At 37.6% G+C, this 18,576-nt stretch overlaps 1 protein-coding gene across 1 annotated transcript in view; it reads left to right on the top strand.

The window, feature by feature from the left end:
- The first annotated feature begins 13,968 nt into the window (after window positions 1-13,968).
- LRRC8B (leucine rich repeat containing 8 VRAC subunit B) overlaps window positions 13,969-18,576 on the top strand; it is a 5,795-nt gene continuing 1,187 nt past the window's right edge. The window contains exons 1-3 of the mRNA XM_010164689.1: window positions 13,969-14,002; window positions 15,403-15,502; window positions 16,166-18,327. Of these exons, the coding sequence (XP_010162991.1) occupies window positions 16,192-18,327 (2,136 nt within the window). The 5' untranslated portion in view covers window positions 13,969-14,002; window positions 15,403-15,502; window positions 16,166-16,191. The remainder of the gene's footprint in view (window positions 14,003-15,402; window positions 15,503-16,165; window positions 18,328-18,576) is intronic.

Genomic DNA, 18,576 nt, shown 5'->3' with positions numbered 1-18,576 from the left:
CCCTCGGGCGAAAGGCAGGTGGGCGCCGAGCCCCAACTTCTCCAGAAGGCAGAGACCTCGGCTGGCTGTTGAGGCCTCAAGGTCCTGCGTGTGAAGTGAGAAGTGTCCTCGTATTTGTTGTTCGCTTCCTCTCCTCTGTCCTGCCCGTGCATTTCCCATCCCCAGCAGGACGGGGATCTTGTAGCCAGGGGTTTCTCGCCTGGGAGGTTTTGCTGGTGTCCCGGCCGAGTCGCTTTAGTGATGTAAGGCTTACTTTGTGCCAGTCTGTTCTGTGGTGAAATTGAGGCAGCTTCCTGGCTTCAATTAACAATTCCTCCGTGGTGAATACTGCCATTGACCAGTTCTTGTAGAAGCAATTGAAATGGACTTCCCTAAAGCTTAATTTTATATAAAGGTTGTCATTAATTACACTGAGCAGTTAAACTGTGTTTGAATTGGCACCTAGTGTGGCTGTTTAAAACAATACCCTTGAGGTAGTGCTAGAATAAGCTGGGAGCTATGTGGTCACTTGCAGTTTAAAGTTTTTAAGTGTATTTAAGCTACAAGTTCTGCTGGCTCCCAGCTTTCCTTGTCTGTTTGCTGAAGTGATAAGGTAAGGCATCAGTTATTTCCTGGTGGATCAGAATTCTTCCTTATGTACCTTCCTAGCAGAGAGGGCAACAGATCAGGGCTTATTGATCTATCTTGTTTGAGCTCTTAAACTTCAGGAGAGGGAGAAAAAAAAAGTCCACAAGGCTTAAGTATTGAAATCTTATAGTATATCCCTCACAGAATTTATTGGGTGTTGTCTAAGTACATTGCTTGTGTTTTCTTTACTCTGCAACTCGTCTGATTGTGTGGGGAATAGAAGAGTTGCTGTAAGTAGTGTTTTTCTTCAGTATCTATGGTGCTGAGCAGGACAAGGGACACGAAATGAGAGCAGAAAGGAGAATGATGGTAGCAGAGATCCAATAGTTCAGCTAGGGTGCAAGTTTTCTTAAGGGTTTTCCCCATGTTTAAAACATTCTGTTGTAGCTAGGTAACAAAATGTTTATCACAGAGTTTCACACTAGCATATATTTATTTTCACATTCTACTGAATTTTAAATTAGTGTAACATAACTGAGTTTCCATTTCAGTAAGATTCATGTAACTTTTAGAAATTTGCAGCATTAACATGCTTCTTCCCTTGTGCTCCTGAGAGAAGCAAGTTGCTGGTCTGACTCTTATTTTTTCCCTTTTTCAGGAAAATAGAATTCTCATGGGGAGAAAGAAAATTGCCTTTTGTTTCTTGCAAGATACCAATACAGCTGCTCTTTGAAGTTCATGAAAACATGTTGAGTAAATCTTAGAGAGAGACCAACAATGACAAAGAAACATCCATCAGTATCTCAGTGTTGTAAAATGAACTGTGTAGAGCAGTATGTCACTACCAAAGAGGTATTTTTATAATGGATTTGTGGAGGGGGAACTCTTGTGTTCCTTTAGCTGTTTGTTACTGTGCCTGCTCTGCCTGATGTGCTACAGGTGGTGGAAGAGACTGTGGCACTAGTAATACTACTTCAGCTTACAGTACCTGCTGCTAAAGCCATAAAGCTCTACTAAGAACTAGGATTAGAAATGGGTATTTTATGTGACTAAGGGGATAAGGTGTGGTTTGTACTGATCTCTGTGTTGCCTATCTAAATGTTTCAAACTGCTGTCTGTGTTCTGTTCTCTAACCTGTGTGTGGGCTGTATTTATCCCTTCTGTAGGCATCCTTGTAACAGCTTTTCAGCTGTTGTCTTGCGAATAGACTGCCAGTTGCTCTTGCAGTTACTCTTTTTAAAGACAAGTGCTAAAGAAGTCTGTGCTGTGGTTATGAAGATATTTGATTCAGTTATCGTGGATGGTGCTGTAGAAGGACAAAGAATGTAAAGTGGAATTAATATTCTAATATTTAAGTATGCTGTGATTTTAATATTTAAGTGGTATAGATTATATGTTGGTTTAGCAACGTATATCATTAATTTGATAATAATTTTAAAAATTTACTTTATTCTTAACTGGTAGCAAGCTATAGTATGTGTTGTCTAATAAATGTTTGCATCCTGTATGGAGTGAGTTCAGACACACATCACAAACTTGTAACTGTGCTTTGTGGTAGCTGAGAGGCTGTGGGCTGCATTTTATTAACCCTACCACTACTATCTGGGAAGTCAGCCTCATTAATGTCAGAAAGGTTATGAACCATGTGGTCCTAAGTTATTAATAACTGAACTGCTTATTTGTATGAACTGTTTTGTGTATACATTCCGATTAGACTTGTACCAGAGTTGGTAAGCGGGCTTCAGTTTATTGTAGTTACACTTGTGCTTGGTGATTCTTTTCTTCAAGAGTTGTTAGCAAGTTCTGGAACTAGTTCTGGATTTATTTTCTAGGTAGTTGAAATAAAATTGTAATTCAATATTGAATTAAAGTTTCATAGTACTTATTAATAATTTCCCCAATTATTTGATTTAAGCTTACAGATATGAAAAGACTATACTTTCTAGTGGTGTAATACCTTAGAAAGAAGGCAGATGTTGCAGCTCTCAAGAAAGCTGTTGCAAATGCAGTTTGTGGTGCAGCATTGGCACGTCCTTCTCTGATGTACCCCTGAGAGAATTCTAGGGCCTTTCAACAATCATAAGGGAATTGTGGAAAAAAACTCATAATGGAATATCTTCAATTCTTATTTGTGCCATTCTGTTTCAAAATAGTGTCTTCACACACCCTGCATTAAATTATGTGAGTGCATTTCCATCAAAAGTGCTCAAATTCTCAGTATGTTCTGATACTGTAAACCAGAATGCAGCTTCTTATACTGAAATTAAGAATTTATTTGATTGTGAGAAACTGAAGGCACTGAAAATCCCAGTTAGGGATCCAGTGATACTGATGAAGGATATGGTAACACAATCTGGTTTCGCTGCTGCTAATTGTTGATAGGCTTAAGACATTGTTATAAACACCATTTGTTTGTTTGAGCGATACTAGTTTGAGATGTGGTTTTAGTTTAATATGGAAACAAAGTTTTGGTTTTGTGGCATAGCAGCTCCAAAGCTATGGTTGTGTAGTTTACTCAGGCTTAATTAAAGTGACATTGATTTTAAAGCTTACACTGAAAACCCCAGGAAATGTAACCCCTGATTTCCCGGACACTATTGCCTTAGTTTTCTGGGGAAAATATTTGACAACCTGAACTACTCATAGAATACCAATATTTTTCCATCTGAATGAAAGCAAAATCTTGATGTGCATTGGTCGTGTAACCCAAAATATTTGAAGAAGGGGCATTTTTAAAGTTTTAACTAAAACCTGTCTGTTTCTAGGCTGTGTTTTAAATTATTAACAAGATAAACTATCACTTCCAACCTGTGCCAATGGAAGCGTGAAAATTATTATTACTTTGCCAGTGCCTTTGCAGTACAGGAAAACTGTTTTGTAAGCAATTGTTTTTTAACATTAATGTGGTTTAAATACTGACTTTGCAATGACACTGACTCAAAGTCAGGAAAGCACCAAAACATTGCCTAATTGAAGTGAGATGGGATATGTCAATACTCAAGTGCTTTACTGAACTGGAGTTGTTAAAAGTAGTGTCTGCTTTGCTTCAAACTATTATTCCGTTTCTTACAAATACAGGGCTGGAGACTTTTTACTTCAGAGTTCTTAATTGATTCAGGTGATGATAAAACCTTGATTCTTGTTTTTGAAATTATTAAACTTGGCTTCATACCAAAAAGTGTTTTTCTTGTAGTACTACTGTCTGAAAAACGTGCCAGTTTTTAGGTCTCCTCAGACAGCCTACTCAAAAAGGGTTTTGTGCAGTAGAAGACTCGATGTTGCACAGCATACTTGGGCTTGATGGAAGTATAAGGCATGAACATAGGTGCTAACTTTTGTGTTTGTTCAGGAAACAAAGCGGGAGTACTGTAGGGTGACTGTAGCATTCAAGTCTGATCACTTGTACACGGTTCTGAAACTTAGCGTCGTTCTAGGAGATGCTCTGAAAAGCATAACACTGCTTTTAGCTCTTGTGATTGCATGAGTGTGTGCAGCTCTCCAAAACTGGAGTTGTGTTTAGACACTAGAATGTCATTGGTGCATACACTATTACACGGTATATGCAGTGTGACATTTGTCCTTCAGCCCTTTCATTTTATTAAAAGAAAACAAGATGTAGCTGAGTGCTTTGTCCAATTAATAAATGCGTAAGGTAGAGTAGTATGAACCAGAAGATACTTAAGAGGTTGAGGTGATTGGACAGTGTGCTCCCTGCTGGGGGGTTAGTAAAACCATTTCCATTTCAGGTGAGTTTGTATTTGACTGCAGAGTTTCACAATTTTTTCTTTTTTTCTTTTTTTTTACTTTGGGGTGAGGAAATTCTTTAAAAACATAACAAGATGAGTTTCAGGAGAGTTTGCATACAAAATGGGTGCCTGAGTTTGAATCAGATGTAAATTGGAAACTTACCTGTTCTCATTATTTTATTTTGGATATTTAGGCTGAAAATCTAGAAGCAAGTGTTTCAACTTGTCAGGCTGGCTTTCAAGAGTACCCGTGCTTTCTATTAAAAAAGATGAAAAGCTGCTGTTTGTGAAAAGAGATACAACCCCCTGCTGAAAACCCCAATCAGCTTTCCAATGTCAGAACTAATACAGTGAAATCAGATGTGTTTCTGTATTGCTGCCCTGGTAATTATATTTTCCTAGATGCAGTTAAATTCTTCCGTGTGGTCTGTGGAAGTAATAATATTCCCTTCTGGAAAGTTCTTCATGAACTTATGCAGCATTAGGAAAACTTAAGACCATAACACTGCTTTTTGACTGTTCTTAAGTCTTGTAGCTGTATTTGTGCATGGTAATAATTATCTTCCAAATACAATGTATTTGGTATATATTTTTGATTTGTGACCTCACCTGATGTTTCTGTTTTCAACATCTGTTATCCTGATAGGATTCTGTTTGGTCTTGGCAGTCTATAAATATTGAAAAAACATGAGTTTCCTTTTTAGGCCAAATGTTGGAATTTTAACTTACTGTATTAGACAACAGTTCGTATTTTAAGAACATCAAAATGATTCCAGCTAGAATAAGGAGTATAAATGCAAATTTATATTTCTGAGATTAGACAAAGGTGGTAACTGTCTGACTGCTATTAGGAAAAGTAATAGCATGTGTGCTTGCAGCTCTCAGAATGTAACTGAACCTGTATTACAATCCAGAATAGCCTCTCTGATTACCAAATACGAAGTTAAGTGTTATTACTGTATAAAGTTCCTCATATAAATACTTCATGAAGAATGTGAGAAACATTACCATGATTTTACAGGTGAGGAATTTGAGGTAGAGAGATATAAAATTACTTGCATAGAGCTATTCAGCTATCAGAAGTAAACATCCCTATAAACTGAGCTGGGTATGGTTATTGTATTGGAAACCAGTGTTTGAGCTAGGAAAATAATGTGGAATAGAGGTTCTGAATATCTAAAACCATTGGATTTCAGTACTCTGCTCTCTGCAAAACTAGCAAGATTTCCTACGGTCTGAAGAACGTTGGCCCCTTCCATCTCTGTCGAAATGCAGTGCTGTTGAGTGCCTTGTAGGACCTTTATCTAAAAGGACAAAAGCAGAATGTGAGCACGCTCTAGTTAATGCGTCAGTACGGATGGTGTTACCTTACCATGTAATGAATTATGTTGGTAGCCTAGTTATAGCAGCATGATATCCTGTGGACTACAGAACTGACCCAAGTGCTTACCTGACTTCTTAAGTAGGATTTGTAGTCCGCTCTGTTCTACTGTGACAGCAGCACTCCTGGTGGTACTTGAGAAATTAATTCAGAGCTAGCTGAGGTATGTGGACGGGCTCCAAGGCTCTTCCTTCTAAGAATATCTTATTTCAGACTTGCTTCCAGTGAGGTTATGAGAGTTGTCTTGGCTATTTCAAGTGTCTCTGGCTATTTATGACTTTATTGAAACATACACTGAAAATGGAAGAGTATGTATGAGCAATTCCCTACCTTTTCTCAAGGAAAGATGGTCTTTTGTTAAATAATCATAACTTTTACACTGGTGGCTCTCTTGTACTTCTACTGCTTGTGGAAATTGAAGATAAACTATACTATAATTAAAGAATCTGCTAGTAGAGTGGCCTTGTAATATTGAAGCTGTGAATATTCTCCAGTGTTATCTTCCTCAGCTTTGCTTTCTGGTGTCCCGAGCATAGCAGCACAATGAATGGACACCACAAGTATCTGTCTGGGTTCTGGAATCTAAGGGGATAAAAATTAATTTTCTATTGTAGTACTTATCTTGGTATGCAGAATTCGGTAGACACCATTGAGGCTTCCTTTAGCATGCTGGAGGGATACTGCTGGTACCATTGTCTTATGGTTATGTATTCACATTTCTCAGCATGAGAAGGACCCAAGACTATGGTTATGGGAATGAAAAGGCGTTAGAGAGCTTGAAAATCTAATTTCAAGCAGTTGGAATGTGTCTAACTCTGTTAGCTATGTTAGTATTGGGGTGAAGGACTTAATGTACTGTGTAAGATGGTTTCTGGGAGAACTATAAGAGGTACAGCATGAGACAGGTATCAGTCCCAGTCTTGACCTTTTGAGATTGCTTTTGGTCTTGAGAAATTGAATCCTTGCTTACAAAAGAATGGGTGAAGAACCAAGGAGACTTTTCATACTTAATGCCCAAACTTGTTCTAAGGTTTCTTTAGAACTTGGAAGTAAGAATTGTTTGTAGTATTGGTGTGCTATTTCTGCCTCCAGCATTGCTGTACTGATTTTAAAACCTAATTTAGATGGTTGGGGGCTGACAAAGGAGGCCTGTTCTCTTTGTTATAATTTCAGAGTGTAATCTGTGCTACTTCCCTGATATCTTCCATGGCATGCCTGCAGTCATCTCTGGAGAGAGAGGTCTCCTCCCACGCTGTTTCGAATAAGCATTAGCCGAGCACAGATGGACTATGTACTTCCGTCCTGAGAAGGCAGATGCATTTCCCATGCTGTTCTATCCCCTCCTCTCCACCCCCAGTGTATTCTCATTCCTCTCTTTCTTAGGCTTAAAAGCCTGCTTCTTTAGTCTACTTTCATAAGAGTCATCATTCCTCTGAGCATTGTTAGTCTTGCAGTTCTGTTTCTGGTTTTGTTGACTTTTTCTAAATGGGGCTGATAATGCTCTTTAGGCATTGAGATTAGGTTTGTACAGGGATGGTGCCCCTGTCTGCTACAAGTATGTTCTTGGGTGTTTGTGGAGGACAGCCTTTGCTCTTAGGGCTGCATCGTTTGTGGCACATTTCTTCTGCAAAGGATTAGTCCAGGTAGGGTTTTCCCTCTCTTCTTTTGGTTGCTTCAAACAAATGACTTGAAAATTAAAGCAAAAAACCCTGTTGCTTGCACACTTTGACATTTTTACACGTTCCTATTGCTGCAGTCTCTGTAAGCGTTGAATCTTATTTTTATCTAGTCTACCTTTTCTTTGTTCAGCATGGCTTGTAACCTCTTTGTGTTGAAAATGAATGAGATGTGATCAAACTGTGTGGTGCCACATAACAGGCATTTGGGACTTGTTCTTTGTTTAATTTTTTTTGAGGGGGGCGGGAGGCCTGTTTTTTCTTCATGAGAATTTCAGAAGTGACCTTCTGGAAGACAATCTGTGATTTGTGTTTTACACTAAGAGGTGCTAGTCCACTATGATCTCAGTAAGAAAGGTACTCAGACTCTGTACAGTACCATTTAAAATGCTTTTTATTGGATTTGACACTATAAAGAGAACAGTATAGCTAATCTTACATCCTTTTAGTAGCGGGGAACACAAGTTGTGCAGCATCAAATGAGCCTTCAATCTTCATGCAGCACACCGTGCAGACCCTGCCTGTAGGGTTACTTCATTTTGATCATTTGAGCTATTATAGAATTTGCTTACAGGAAAACAACTCTGTGCATCGTTTCTGCTGTCAACCAGGAAGGATGTTCACAGGAGAGTTTCTTCTGAAACTCTCAGCTTTCAAGAGCTGCACTTCTTGATAAAGACGAGGACATGCAGGAGGTGTAATCACTGGTACCAAGTGGGAGCTGCCTGCAGACTCCTCTGTTATGATTTGGCTAAATTTATCCCATGGCCGAGAGATCTGCAGAGCCCAGGCCTGGGCCTGTTCACTAGCCAGAGCGGTCACCAGCACCTCAGCGTGCCGGGGGCTTCCAGTCAGAACAGCCGCGGTTTCTTTTATGCTTCTTTTTTTCAAAAACTTTATGGAACTCTTTCCAGTTATTTTTGATCTGTTAATGGGTTTTGCTATGTTTCTTTAGGAATTGCCAAGCAGGTTCATGATAGCAGAGCTATTTTCTAGTGGGTAGTACCAATATGGAGTTTTAGCAGTCTTTTTCTATTTATAATTTCCTTTTTAAAGGGGAACATATGAAACATACAGCTGTTTGAAGAAATGTAAATTAATGGAGCAAATAAAAAATCTGCTTTCTAAAAAGTGTTAAGAGTTTCTAATGAGAAAACAAATTAAATTATTAGTTTAATATTAGAGTGAAACAAAATTGAATATACTCTTTGTATAACCAATAAAAAGCACTCTCTTGTAAACACATGCTTGTTTCGATATTTATTCTAATCAGTACTTGAGATGCTAATATATCTCTTAGGTTTAAGTTAATATATTTATATTTGCAGTTAAAAAGAATTAAAGGGATAAGAACACAAGCTGAAAATAAATCCATGGTTTGGTGAAGCTACTACAGCTTGGCTGCAGGTTTATCTTAATGTGTCCTCAAGGAAAGAAGAGACCATAGCACTATAATACTTGTCTGTGTAGTTAACATCCTTCCTCTGTCATACTTCTGTCATCACCTGATGTAACCTTAATTTATATTTTTTTTAAATGCATCTCTGAGTTTGAAAATAGTACTGGGGCAATAAAGCTGTGCAAACTTGCTCACTAGAAATGTTCAGATTTGATTCAGAGTCTGGGTTCTGCTTGGTTTGGTAAGTATCCTAGCACCATGGCTACAAATGAAGTGGTATTTGCCCAGAATGCAGACAGCTTGCTTTCAGAGAGATCAGTAGTGTTGATAGAATGATGTACAAAACAAAGCCTGTCTACCTTTCGTTTAATATTCATTTTTTTACCATTAGATTACTCGTCTGTTTAATTCTGAAACATGCTCGTTCAGAAACCTAGGTTTGTACCCATTTATCAGTTTTCCTTCATTTTGTTTTGCAGGGTTTTTTTGCATAAACTGATTGTCTCGCATACTGTCTGTTTGGTCTTAAACTTGGGTTCAAACTGAGTATTACAGGCCTTTCTAGAAGCATAGGTTGTGACCTTCAGTTTTCACTAGAACACAATCCTTAGCACCTTGAACTTGTGGAGAGGGCTGGGGAAAAGTGCTTATAACCATCAAAGTATGTATGTCTGAATATGAATTTGTATTTAAAATTGTTCTCCAGGCTACACTAGTATGAAATGAAAGCACATTTAACTTACCTTTTAAATTCCTCTCTTGTAATACAAGCTTATTACAGAGTTAAACCCCCCAAACAGTTGACTTGGTTTCTCCCTCCCACCCACAATTAAGAATTAGACTCAAGTAACTTCAGGCACTTGGGCAGACCTTGCTGATGTGATTTGCTGTCAGGTGACCTACAGGTATATAATTCTAACTGTTTGTGCAACCAGAATGTTTGAAGATGATCCATCTCTCTAGTGAGTGTTTGACCAGTGACATATTTTACTATGAAAGATTAATTATTCACTGGCTTTTCTTGAGTAGAGAAAAGACTTAAAACTTGCATATTGATGGCATTTAATAAGAAGTTAACTGAATATGGCTCAAGGAAGACGCTGGTCTCTTCTGGAGTGCTGCAGGCATAGGTTGGAAATGCATAATGTCATGTGTCTAATCCTGCATGGTCAGATTTAAAGAATAAGTCTTGTGCTTGTAAGGCAAATCAAATTGGAATACAGCTTATTTTCAATTTAGATTAGTCTGCAAGATAAAGCATTTCTTTTGTACTAAGTGTAGAGGAGAAGGAAAGTAATAGAAAAAGATGGGTATTGAGTTTAGCTGAAGCTGTCTTTGAGGTTTATTTTTTTACCTACTCTAAGGCCTTTTATGTTGAACCTAGGAAAGAGGAAACTATTTAAGACACACTTGCCGTGTTGTACTCCATTTCTCTCAGCTTGCTGAAAGTATGGCAGTGGTGGAGCTGGGTAGTAGTTGCTTGATTTCGCAAGACACTTTATCAGTTTATGTGCTGTGCAGTTAACTCTGAAACAGTAGCAGAGAAAAGTAACCCGTGTAAAATAAAAATGTAAGTGTAGCCTAACTAACTAAATTTTAAACTAAAAATACAGGATTTCTTCTCAGAAATTTTTGGGTTACATAGTCTTATGTAAGCAGCCTTCTCCAGAGAGCAAGGACTGCTTCTTAAACAGCGTAAGACTTTGCTTTTATGTTCATCAGTACTGTCTTGAGAACAGGAGCGTTTAAGAAAAGCAAGGCCTCTAGTTAATCCAGACACAGATGGTTGAGATTGTCTGTAGTTGTAATTATGGTCTTTGTTTGGCAGGACTTTAGTCTTTGATTGTTTGAAAGGTCAGTATGGAAAACTTGTAACAATGTCAATGGGGTCTTGAACATCATATGCTTGAGGAATATGCTGGTTTTGTAGAGTGTGGGAATGTATTCAAGTTTATTTTAAATACAAAAGGTTAATCACTTATACATGTTTAATTATCACCGATGACCTTCTTCAGAAGGAACTGGAAAGAAGCTTTCTCTAATCTTGTTTGCATGTTGTTCTGTGTTCAGTGGAATACAGATCCAACAATACAATCCTTATTGAAAAGATCCTACAACTGAATAAGTGCACAGAAGTGGTCAAAGTACAGATTTTAAAACACTATATATCAAACATAGTGCTTGAATTGAGTAGTTTATTATGTGTCAATAGGAGGCTTAAAAAAAGGGAGAGGCAGTCATCTGAATGCATCTGCTACAAGTATGTATGACAGAGCCATTCTTTATGAAGTCAGACCTGCCCCAGAACTCTTGCAGTACCTGGCTTTTCATTGTTTGGGGAACACTTGAAAAAGGAAACGGTAGCATGCCAATAGAGGGGAAGTTTTAGCAAGGAAAGAAGTGTTTCGGGTGATTGGGGCAGGAGGGAGGTAGTAAAGTTTGTTGCTTTCTTTTTTTCCCCACTTTGGGAATTTTCATAAGGGCTTATTTGCAAGTGGAGGCTCAGGCTGTGCATGTGAGACCATAAGCAGGTATTAAGAATCTAATAGGAGAGTGTCAAAACTGCCTGTTAAGCAAAAGTGATTGCATGTTTAGTTTATTATTGAACTTAATTTTGCATCCAAAACTTTGGAAGAAAAAGTGATACATTTAAACTAGCTAGAAGCTAAGTTGGTACTGTAGTTCAGGAATCACTTTTGATAGAAGATTGATAAAACAGACACATCTGTTTAGTATGTCAGCATCTCTGCATTGCAGTTCAGAGGCACTTCATGCTGTTGGAATAACAGCATGAGTCTAAAGAGATTGGCTGAAAACTTGATGGCTGTGCTTATCTGAGGGGGAGGGGAAAAAAGCCAAGATAGAGGGTCCACTGGAATACTTATCAGAGTGTGCTTTAGCTGTATAAATCTATTTTGATTAACTTAGTGTGTCAGAAACACCGGTTCAGTACTTAAACAATCAACAAAACCAGTGTAGCCTTAAAAATAAAACAAAGCCTCCTGTCAGGTATTGGCTTTTTGTAGCCCATTATCCTTTGGGGAGGACAAGCAAGGCACTTACCTTGCTGCAGAGACAGCCCTAACTAAATGTGCCTGAAATTATGTGCGAGTGACTAAACAGCAGAGTAATGCAGTGTTACATAACTTATTGGCAGCGGGATGAGGGGCTGAGTGTCTGATGCTTACAGATAACATTTTTCAAAATTATAAGCTTTTATTCATATTCTGGACATGTTTCTGTTGATCAGATTTAAGTCTTGCAGTAACTAAAAATTGCCTAGATATTGGTGATCTTCATTATTTTTCTGGCCTGTGTCCTAGTACTGGTCTGGTGTAGCTCTCCTGAAGTCATCACTTAGCCTGGGGCTAAACTTATGTCTCTCATCTTCTAAGAAAAATTGCCAATTGAATTAGGCCACTTTTGAAAAGCTTTTACAGCTTTGATATGAGTTGAAAGCTGCTGGAGATGAGATTTATCAAACCCATTACAGTTCAGCATTATTCCATTTGATTAGTCACCCTTGGCATACAGATAAGGTTTGAAAGAAAACTCTCTTTAGCAAAATTATCACTAATAATTCACATGTTTATATTACACGTGTATATACTGTGTGCTTCTCTGATAGGAAGCTTTATTTCATATATGTAGAATTGTAATGAATATGCATGCTTCAGTGGAAGGCTTCAAAAAGTAGTCATTAACAAGACCAGAGTTCAAGTATTAAAATACTTAATATTGTGACACTCACCTTCTGCTAGAAAGTGTTCTAAAACTGCAGGAAGAAGGTAGCCTTTTTCTGGGATATGTGACAGGGACTAACAACTTTCCAGTTCAAGGCAAAGAAAGTATTTTATAGAAACAAACCTTACAAAATTACATGGGTCAGGCTCACTTTGAGTTCTCAATCTGTATAAAAACAAACCGCTTTTTGTTTGAGCTTTATGGCATTGCTTGAAGAAAGTGTACTGGGTTATGCATATTCAAGTATGCCAATATCTTTTTAATAGAATTGACTTAAGTTTCATTTTCTGTGTCTTTCTGTAGCTTTTGGAGAAAATACTTTGTCAGTGTTAACTGTTTTATCATACTCTGAATTCTGTCCCTTATATTCAACAAGAGCCTTGCTTATTCCCCAAAATAGGTCTGTTACCAGGAGAGTGGTGTTCTTCGTTCAAAAGTGCAAAGTACATATGTGCATTATTAAATTGTTACTTGCAACTTTCTGTAATAAGCATTTAGTTATATAAAACATCATCTTAAAATGTTAGTATTTGCCCAAGTCCGTAATGAGGTTTATATGTTTGTCAGAAAAAGAATTACTCCCATCCTCATGTTAATTACACCTTTCAAATATTTTAAACTCTCAGCTAGTTCAGTGATCATTTTGACTTTTCAAATGTTTTTATTTGTTAAAAATAGGCTATTTATACCTTTTGTTCTTACTTTGTTGAATCATTTTACATATTTATCTCTTGGTATGTTCTTTACAACTTTAATAGGGGTCCCAGGTCTTTCATTTTTGTAACAAAAGTTCAAGTGAGAAGAATTGACTGGTTTAAATTCTAGGTTGGAGAAAAAAAAAAAACCTTTTTATTTTTCTGTCTGTATTCAAATCAATCATATTTGACTTGAGTCAAGGCATGATCCAGATATTATTTGCTGAATGAAAGCCTTATTTTGGGTGGGTTTAATATTTTTTGTGGGTTTACACCTACAAATTTATATTCAGACCCCAAAGAATTATTAAAAAATAACTCATTTTAAAGATAGTTATAGATGTGGTTTTTGCAAGTTGAGCTGGAGTGCTTGAAGAAATTGCTATTTCTTAGCTATGGTTTGAGCATTTCAGCTGCAGGACTAGTAAGTTTAAGAAAATGCAAAAACTGTTGAGCTTAAATGGCTTTTAGCGCTTAGAAAGAGGACAATGACAAGGGCCACTACTTTATCTCTACTTTAGGAAAAGCAACTTTCAGATGGTAACCAACTAAATAATTTGATGGGAGTGGAATCTTAAATTGTTCCAACTAAATCTTGTAGATCTGGTTAGACTTTTTTGATCAGTAAATGTTGGTTCTTTAAAACACTGCTGTGGAAAGAGTAATAAGCTCTTGTTCTAATGCTCACAGTTACTGGAGTCCAAATATTTCATGATCTGATAATTTATTTTCTCTACAGGAGTGTATTGTTACCATCCTGTCCTCCTTCAGCTGCTTTCCCTTGAGTGGGCCTGGTAAGTTTCTACAGCCATTAAAAGTAGCCTTGTCAATGCAAGAAGAGTTAACTTATTTTCAGCCATTCTTCTCCCTTCAAATGTGAATGTGGAGTAAGAATAAGGTTCTGCCTTAGTTCAGCTGTCATTTGTCTCTTTCTAACAGCTTGTCAGCTCAGTTTGGAATTGAAATATTCAGTACAGATGTATTATGAATGTGAGCCAGCAGTGTGCCCAGGTGGCCAAGAAAGCCAACAGCATCCTGCCTTGTATCAGAAATAGTGTGGCCAGCAGGAGCAGGGAGTGATCGTCCCCCTTTACTCAGCATTGGTGAGGTCACACTTCGAATACTGTGTTCAGTTTTGGGCCCCTCACTACAAGACAGACACTGAGGTGCTGGAGTGTGTCCAGAGAAGGGCAATGAAGGTGGTGAAGGGTCTAGAGCACAAGTCTTATGTGGAGCAGCTGAGGGAACTGAGTTTTAGTCTGGAGAAGAGGAGACTGAGAGGAGACCTTATCACTCTCTACAACTACCTGAAAGGAGGGTGTAGTGAGGTGAGTCTCAGTCTCTCCTCCCAAGCAACAAGAGATAGGACAAGAAGAAATGGCCTCAGGTTGTTCCAGGGGAGGTTTAGATTGGATATCAGGAAAAATTTCTTCACCCTTTCTTCAGAGGCTTGTCAGCATCAGAACAGGCTGCCCAGGGAAGTGGTGGAGTCACCATCCCTGCAGGTATTTAAAAGACAAGTAGATGTGGTACTTAGTGACATGGTTTAGTGGTGGACTTGGCAGTGCTAGGTTAACAGTTGTACCTGATGATTTGAAAGGTCCTTTCCAACCTAAATGATTTTATGATTAAGAAGAATACAGAACATCTCCTTTGCTTTGTATCTGTACTGCTTAACAAACTTCATAATAAGTTTTCTCCAAAGCTGCTAGTGTCTGTGCTACTGGCATTGACACTGAATAGTTTATTCATTTGTTTCAGGATGTAAAATATGGACCTCTGTGTTTGAGAAACTTGTCTTTTTGCCAAACCTTGGTATATCAAAATTATGACTGAATTCTATTTCTTGAAGTCTTGCATGTTGTGTATTTTATTTTCATATGGTTATTTTTGGGGGGGGGGGGGGAATTCCCCATTGGAATTTTTTGGGGGGGGAACTTCCCAATTGAAACAGAGCTAGCTGTAGACAGTTTTCTGGTTTTTGTGTTGATGTGACTGCAAAACTTTGACGTCACATTCTACATGATCATGTCTGAGTATGTTGTGTTCCTTTTCATGTAACTGTAGCAATGCAGAGCTTAATGGATCCTGATGTCTGCAGTAAGGCAGCAGTTCTAATGAAAACTGAAATGCTTGCTCTTTATTTAGGTGAAACCATTAAAAATAAAGTATATTCAATGTTTTCTCCATCCAGAATGAAGACAAATGTAAAGATGGCATGTCCAAGGAATTTTAAAAGGTGTAGACCTCCTGACTGAGCTGTGCTGTATATTTTATTCTCTTTAATTAGTAAAGTAAGTATGAATCAAACCTATGCTGCTGGGGGTTAAGTATGCCATTTTTATATATATGACAATATTGGACAATAACAAGTTGTGTTAGCTTCACTTTCATTCTGTCAGTATGCTTAATTCTCTTGATGAGAGAAGATGGGGAATTATAACAATATATAACACAAAACTGCTCTTTTGAGAATTTTTGTGTATTCTTTAATTGGGCAGAATGATTTAATCTAGTAGAAAAATTAAATTACAAGAGCCATCATGTTAATATATCGCTCGTATTTTTGGAGTTCTTCATAAATGAGAAATCACTTTTGCTATGTAAGTTAAGCTAATAATATATCAGACACCTCTTTAACTTATACCTGCTTGTTGCTTCAACTTGAACAGTACCCAAAGTTTTGGTCAAAATATACTTTCTCCTAATTTCTGATGCTAGCTTCACTCTTCATTAAAATTTTTGGATTCCAATAAACTTTCCCTAAAATAAATAAGATGATGGCTGAGGTTAGGTGCCAGGAGTTCTTGGATCCTTTTGCTATGCTCTGAATACTAGGCTGAATGTTACACATATTGAAGACTGGGAAAACAGTAATAAGCTTCAAGTGTTTAATGGTGAGATGAATTGTTTTTAACAATTCTCTAAGGATGTCTTTTCTTTTTTTCCTCTACCAGCTGCTGTTCTCTCACAGGTGAAAGTCATGATCACGCTAACAGAACTCAAATACTTAGCAGATGCCCAGTCATCCTACCACATACTAAAGCCATGGTGGGATGTCTTCTGGTATTACCTCACCATGATAATGCTGCTAGTTGCTGTGCTTGCTGGGGCTCTTCAGCTTACTCAAACCAGAGTACTGTGTTGTCTTCCTTGCAAACTAGAATTTGACAATCATTGTGCCGTGCCTTGGGATTTAGTTAAAGCCAACCTTAACATGTCAGCTAGCTCTGCAGCACAGATAATCATCCCGCTTAAAATCCAGAATGATCTTCATCGGCAGCAGTATTCCTATATTGATGCAGTATGTTATGAGAGACAGCTTCACTGGTTTGCCAAATTTTTTCCATACCTAGTGCTTCTGCATACCTTTATTTTTGCAGCTTGCAGTAATTTCTGGCTTTATTATCCTAGTACGAGTTCCAGGCTTGAGCACTTTGTAGCCATTCTTCAGAAGTGCTTTGATTCTCCATGGACAACACGTGCCCTCTCAGAAACAGTTGCTGAGCAGTCTGTGAGGAAGTTGCCAATAGCCAAATCAAAAGCAGCGATTTCATCACCTGGGAGTTCAGTAGATATAGGGGCCAGCAGACAGTCCCTGCCGTATTCACAACCTGGCTTGGAAACAACGGGAAGAGAAAATTCCTCAAGTGTTCTTGACAAAAAAGAAGGGGAACAAGCTAAAGCTATATTTGAAAAAGTGAAGAAATTCAGAGTACATGTTGAAGAGAAGGATGTCATATATTCAGTGTATATGAAACAGATTATAGCGAAAGTCATTGTATTTGTAATAATAATAATTTATGTCCCCTACTATTTAACATTTATTACCCTTGAAATTGATTGTGTAGTTAATGTTCAAGCCTTTACAGGCTACAAAAGGTACCAGTGTGTTTATTCACTAGCAGAAATTTTTAAAGTTTTGGCTTCATTTTATGTTGTTTTAGTGATCTTCTATGGCTTAACTTGTACTTATAGTTTGTGGTGGATGTTAAGAAGTTCACTTAAGCAATATTCTTTTGAGAAGCTGAGAGAGAAAAGTAATTACAGTGATATACCTGATGTAAAGAATGACTTTGCATTTATTCTCCACTTGGCAGATCAGTATGATCCTCTCTATTCCCAACGATTCTCAATATTTCTGTCTGATCTGAGTGAAAACAAACTAAAGCAGATAAACCTTAACAATGAATGGTCAGTGGAAAAACTAAAAAATAAACTAATAAGAAATTCCCAAGACAAGATTGAACTTCACCTTTTTATGTTAAGTGGTCTTCCAGACAGTGTCTTTGAACTGACAGAAATAGAAGTCCTAAGCCTGGAACTTATCCCCGAAGCCAAACTTCCGTCAGCTGTAAACCAGCTAGTCAATCTCAAAGAACTCAATGTTTATCATTCCTCACTAACTATGGATTATCCAGCAGTCAGCTTTTTAGAAGAAAATCTGAAAACATTGCGCCTGAAATCTAGTGAGATGGGAAGAATTCCGTTTTGGGTCTTTCATCTAAAAAACCTACAAGAATTGTGCTTAACAGGATATTTCATGCTAGATCATCACAACTCCATATACAACGAAAGCTTTCAGGGGCTAAAAAATCTGAGATCAATTCACTTAAAAAACAACCTTTCCCGTATACCTCAAGTGGTTACAGATCTTCTGCCTTCTTTACAACACTTGTCTATCAACAATGAGGGAAATAAACTGCTAGTGCTGAATAACCTGAAGAAGCTGGTAAACCTGAGAACCTTGGAATTAATCTGCTGTGACTTAGAGCGCATTCCCCATTCCATTTTTACTCTAAACAATTTGCATGAAATTGACTTAAAAGAAAATAATCTCAGAACAGTGGAAGAAATAATTAGTTTTCAACATCTTAAGAACCTTTCTTGCTTAAAATTGTGGCACAACAGTATTGCATATGTCCCAGTGCAGATTGGTGCATTATCAAACCTGGAACAATTGTATCTAAATTATAATAATATTAAAAATGTTCCATTGCAGCTATTTCTTTGTAAAAAATTATACTATTTGGATCTTAGCTATAATAAGCTAACCTCCATCCCTGAAGAAATCGGTTATCTGACCAATCTGCAGTACTTGGCTTTGACAAAAAACCATGTAAGTAGAACTTTGAATTACTACTTTAAAAAAAAAAAAAATTACTTAACCTATCATTTCTTCTGGAACAGTCTCTAGTTCAAAATGCTTTTGTGGTGTTCGTGATTAAAGTAAACCCAGTAAAGCTGAAAAAAGGGGTGGTGCTTGTTTAATTACTAAAACTTAGATGTCATCAAAGCTTGTGTAATACTGAGTAAGTGCTATCCTGGTCTGTAGCAGCTTAAGGGCTCTGATCCAGAGATAGTATAG

Source organism: Antrostomus carolinensis, unplaced genomic scaffold (assembly GCF_000700745.2).
Source record: "Antrostomus carolinensis isolate BGI_N321 unplaced genomic scaffold, ASM70074v2 scaffold37663, whole genome shotgun sequence".
Classification (NCBI taxonomy): Eukaryota; Metazoa; Chordata; class Aves; order Caprimulgiformes; family Caprimulgidae; genus Antrostomus; species Antrostomus carolinensis.
The sequence above is the reverse complement of the archived record's forward strand: the minus strand, read 5'-3'. Positions and strand labels throughout refer to the sequence as shown.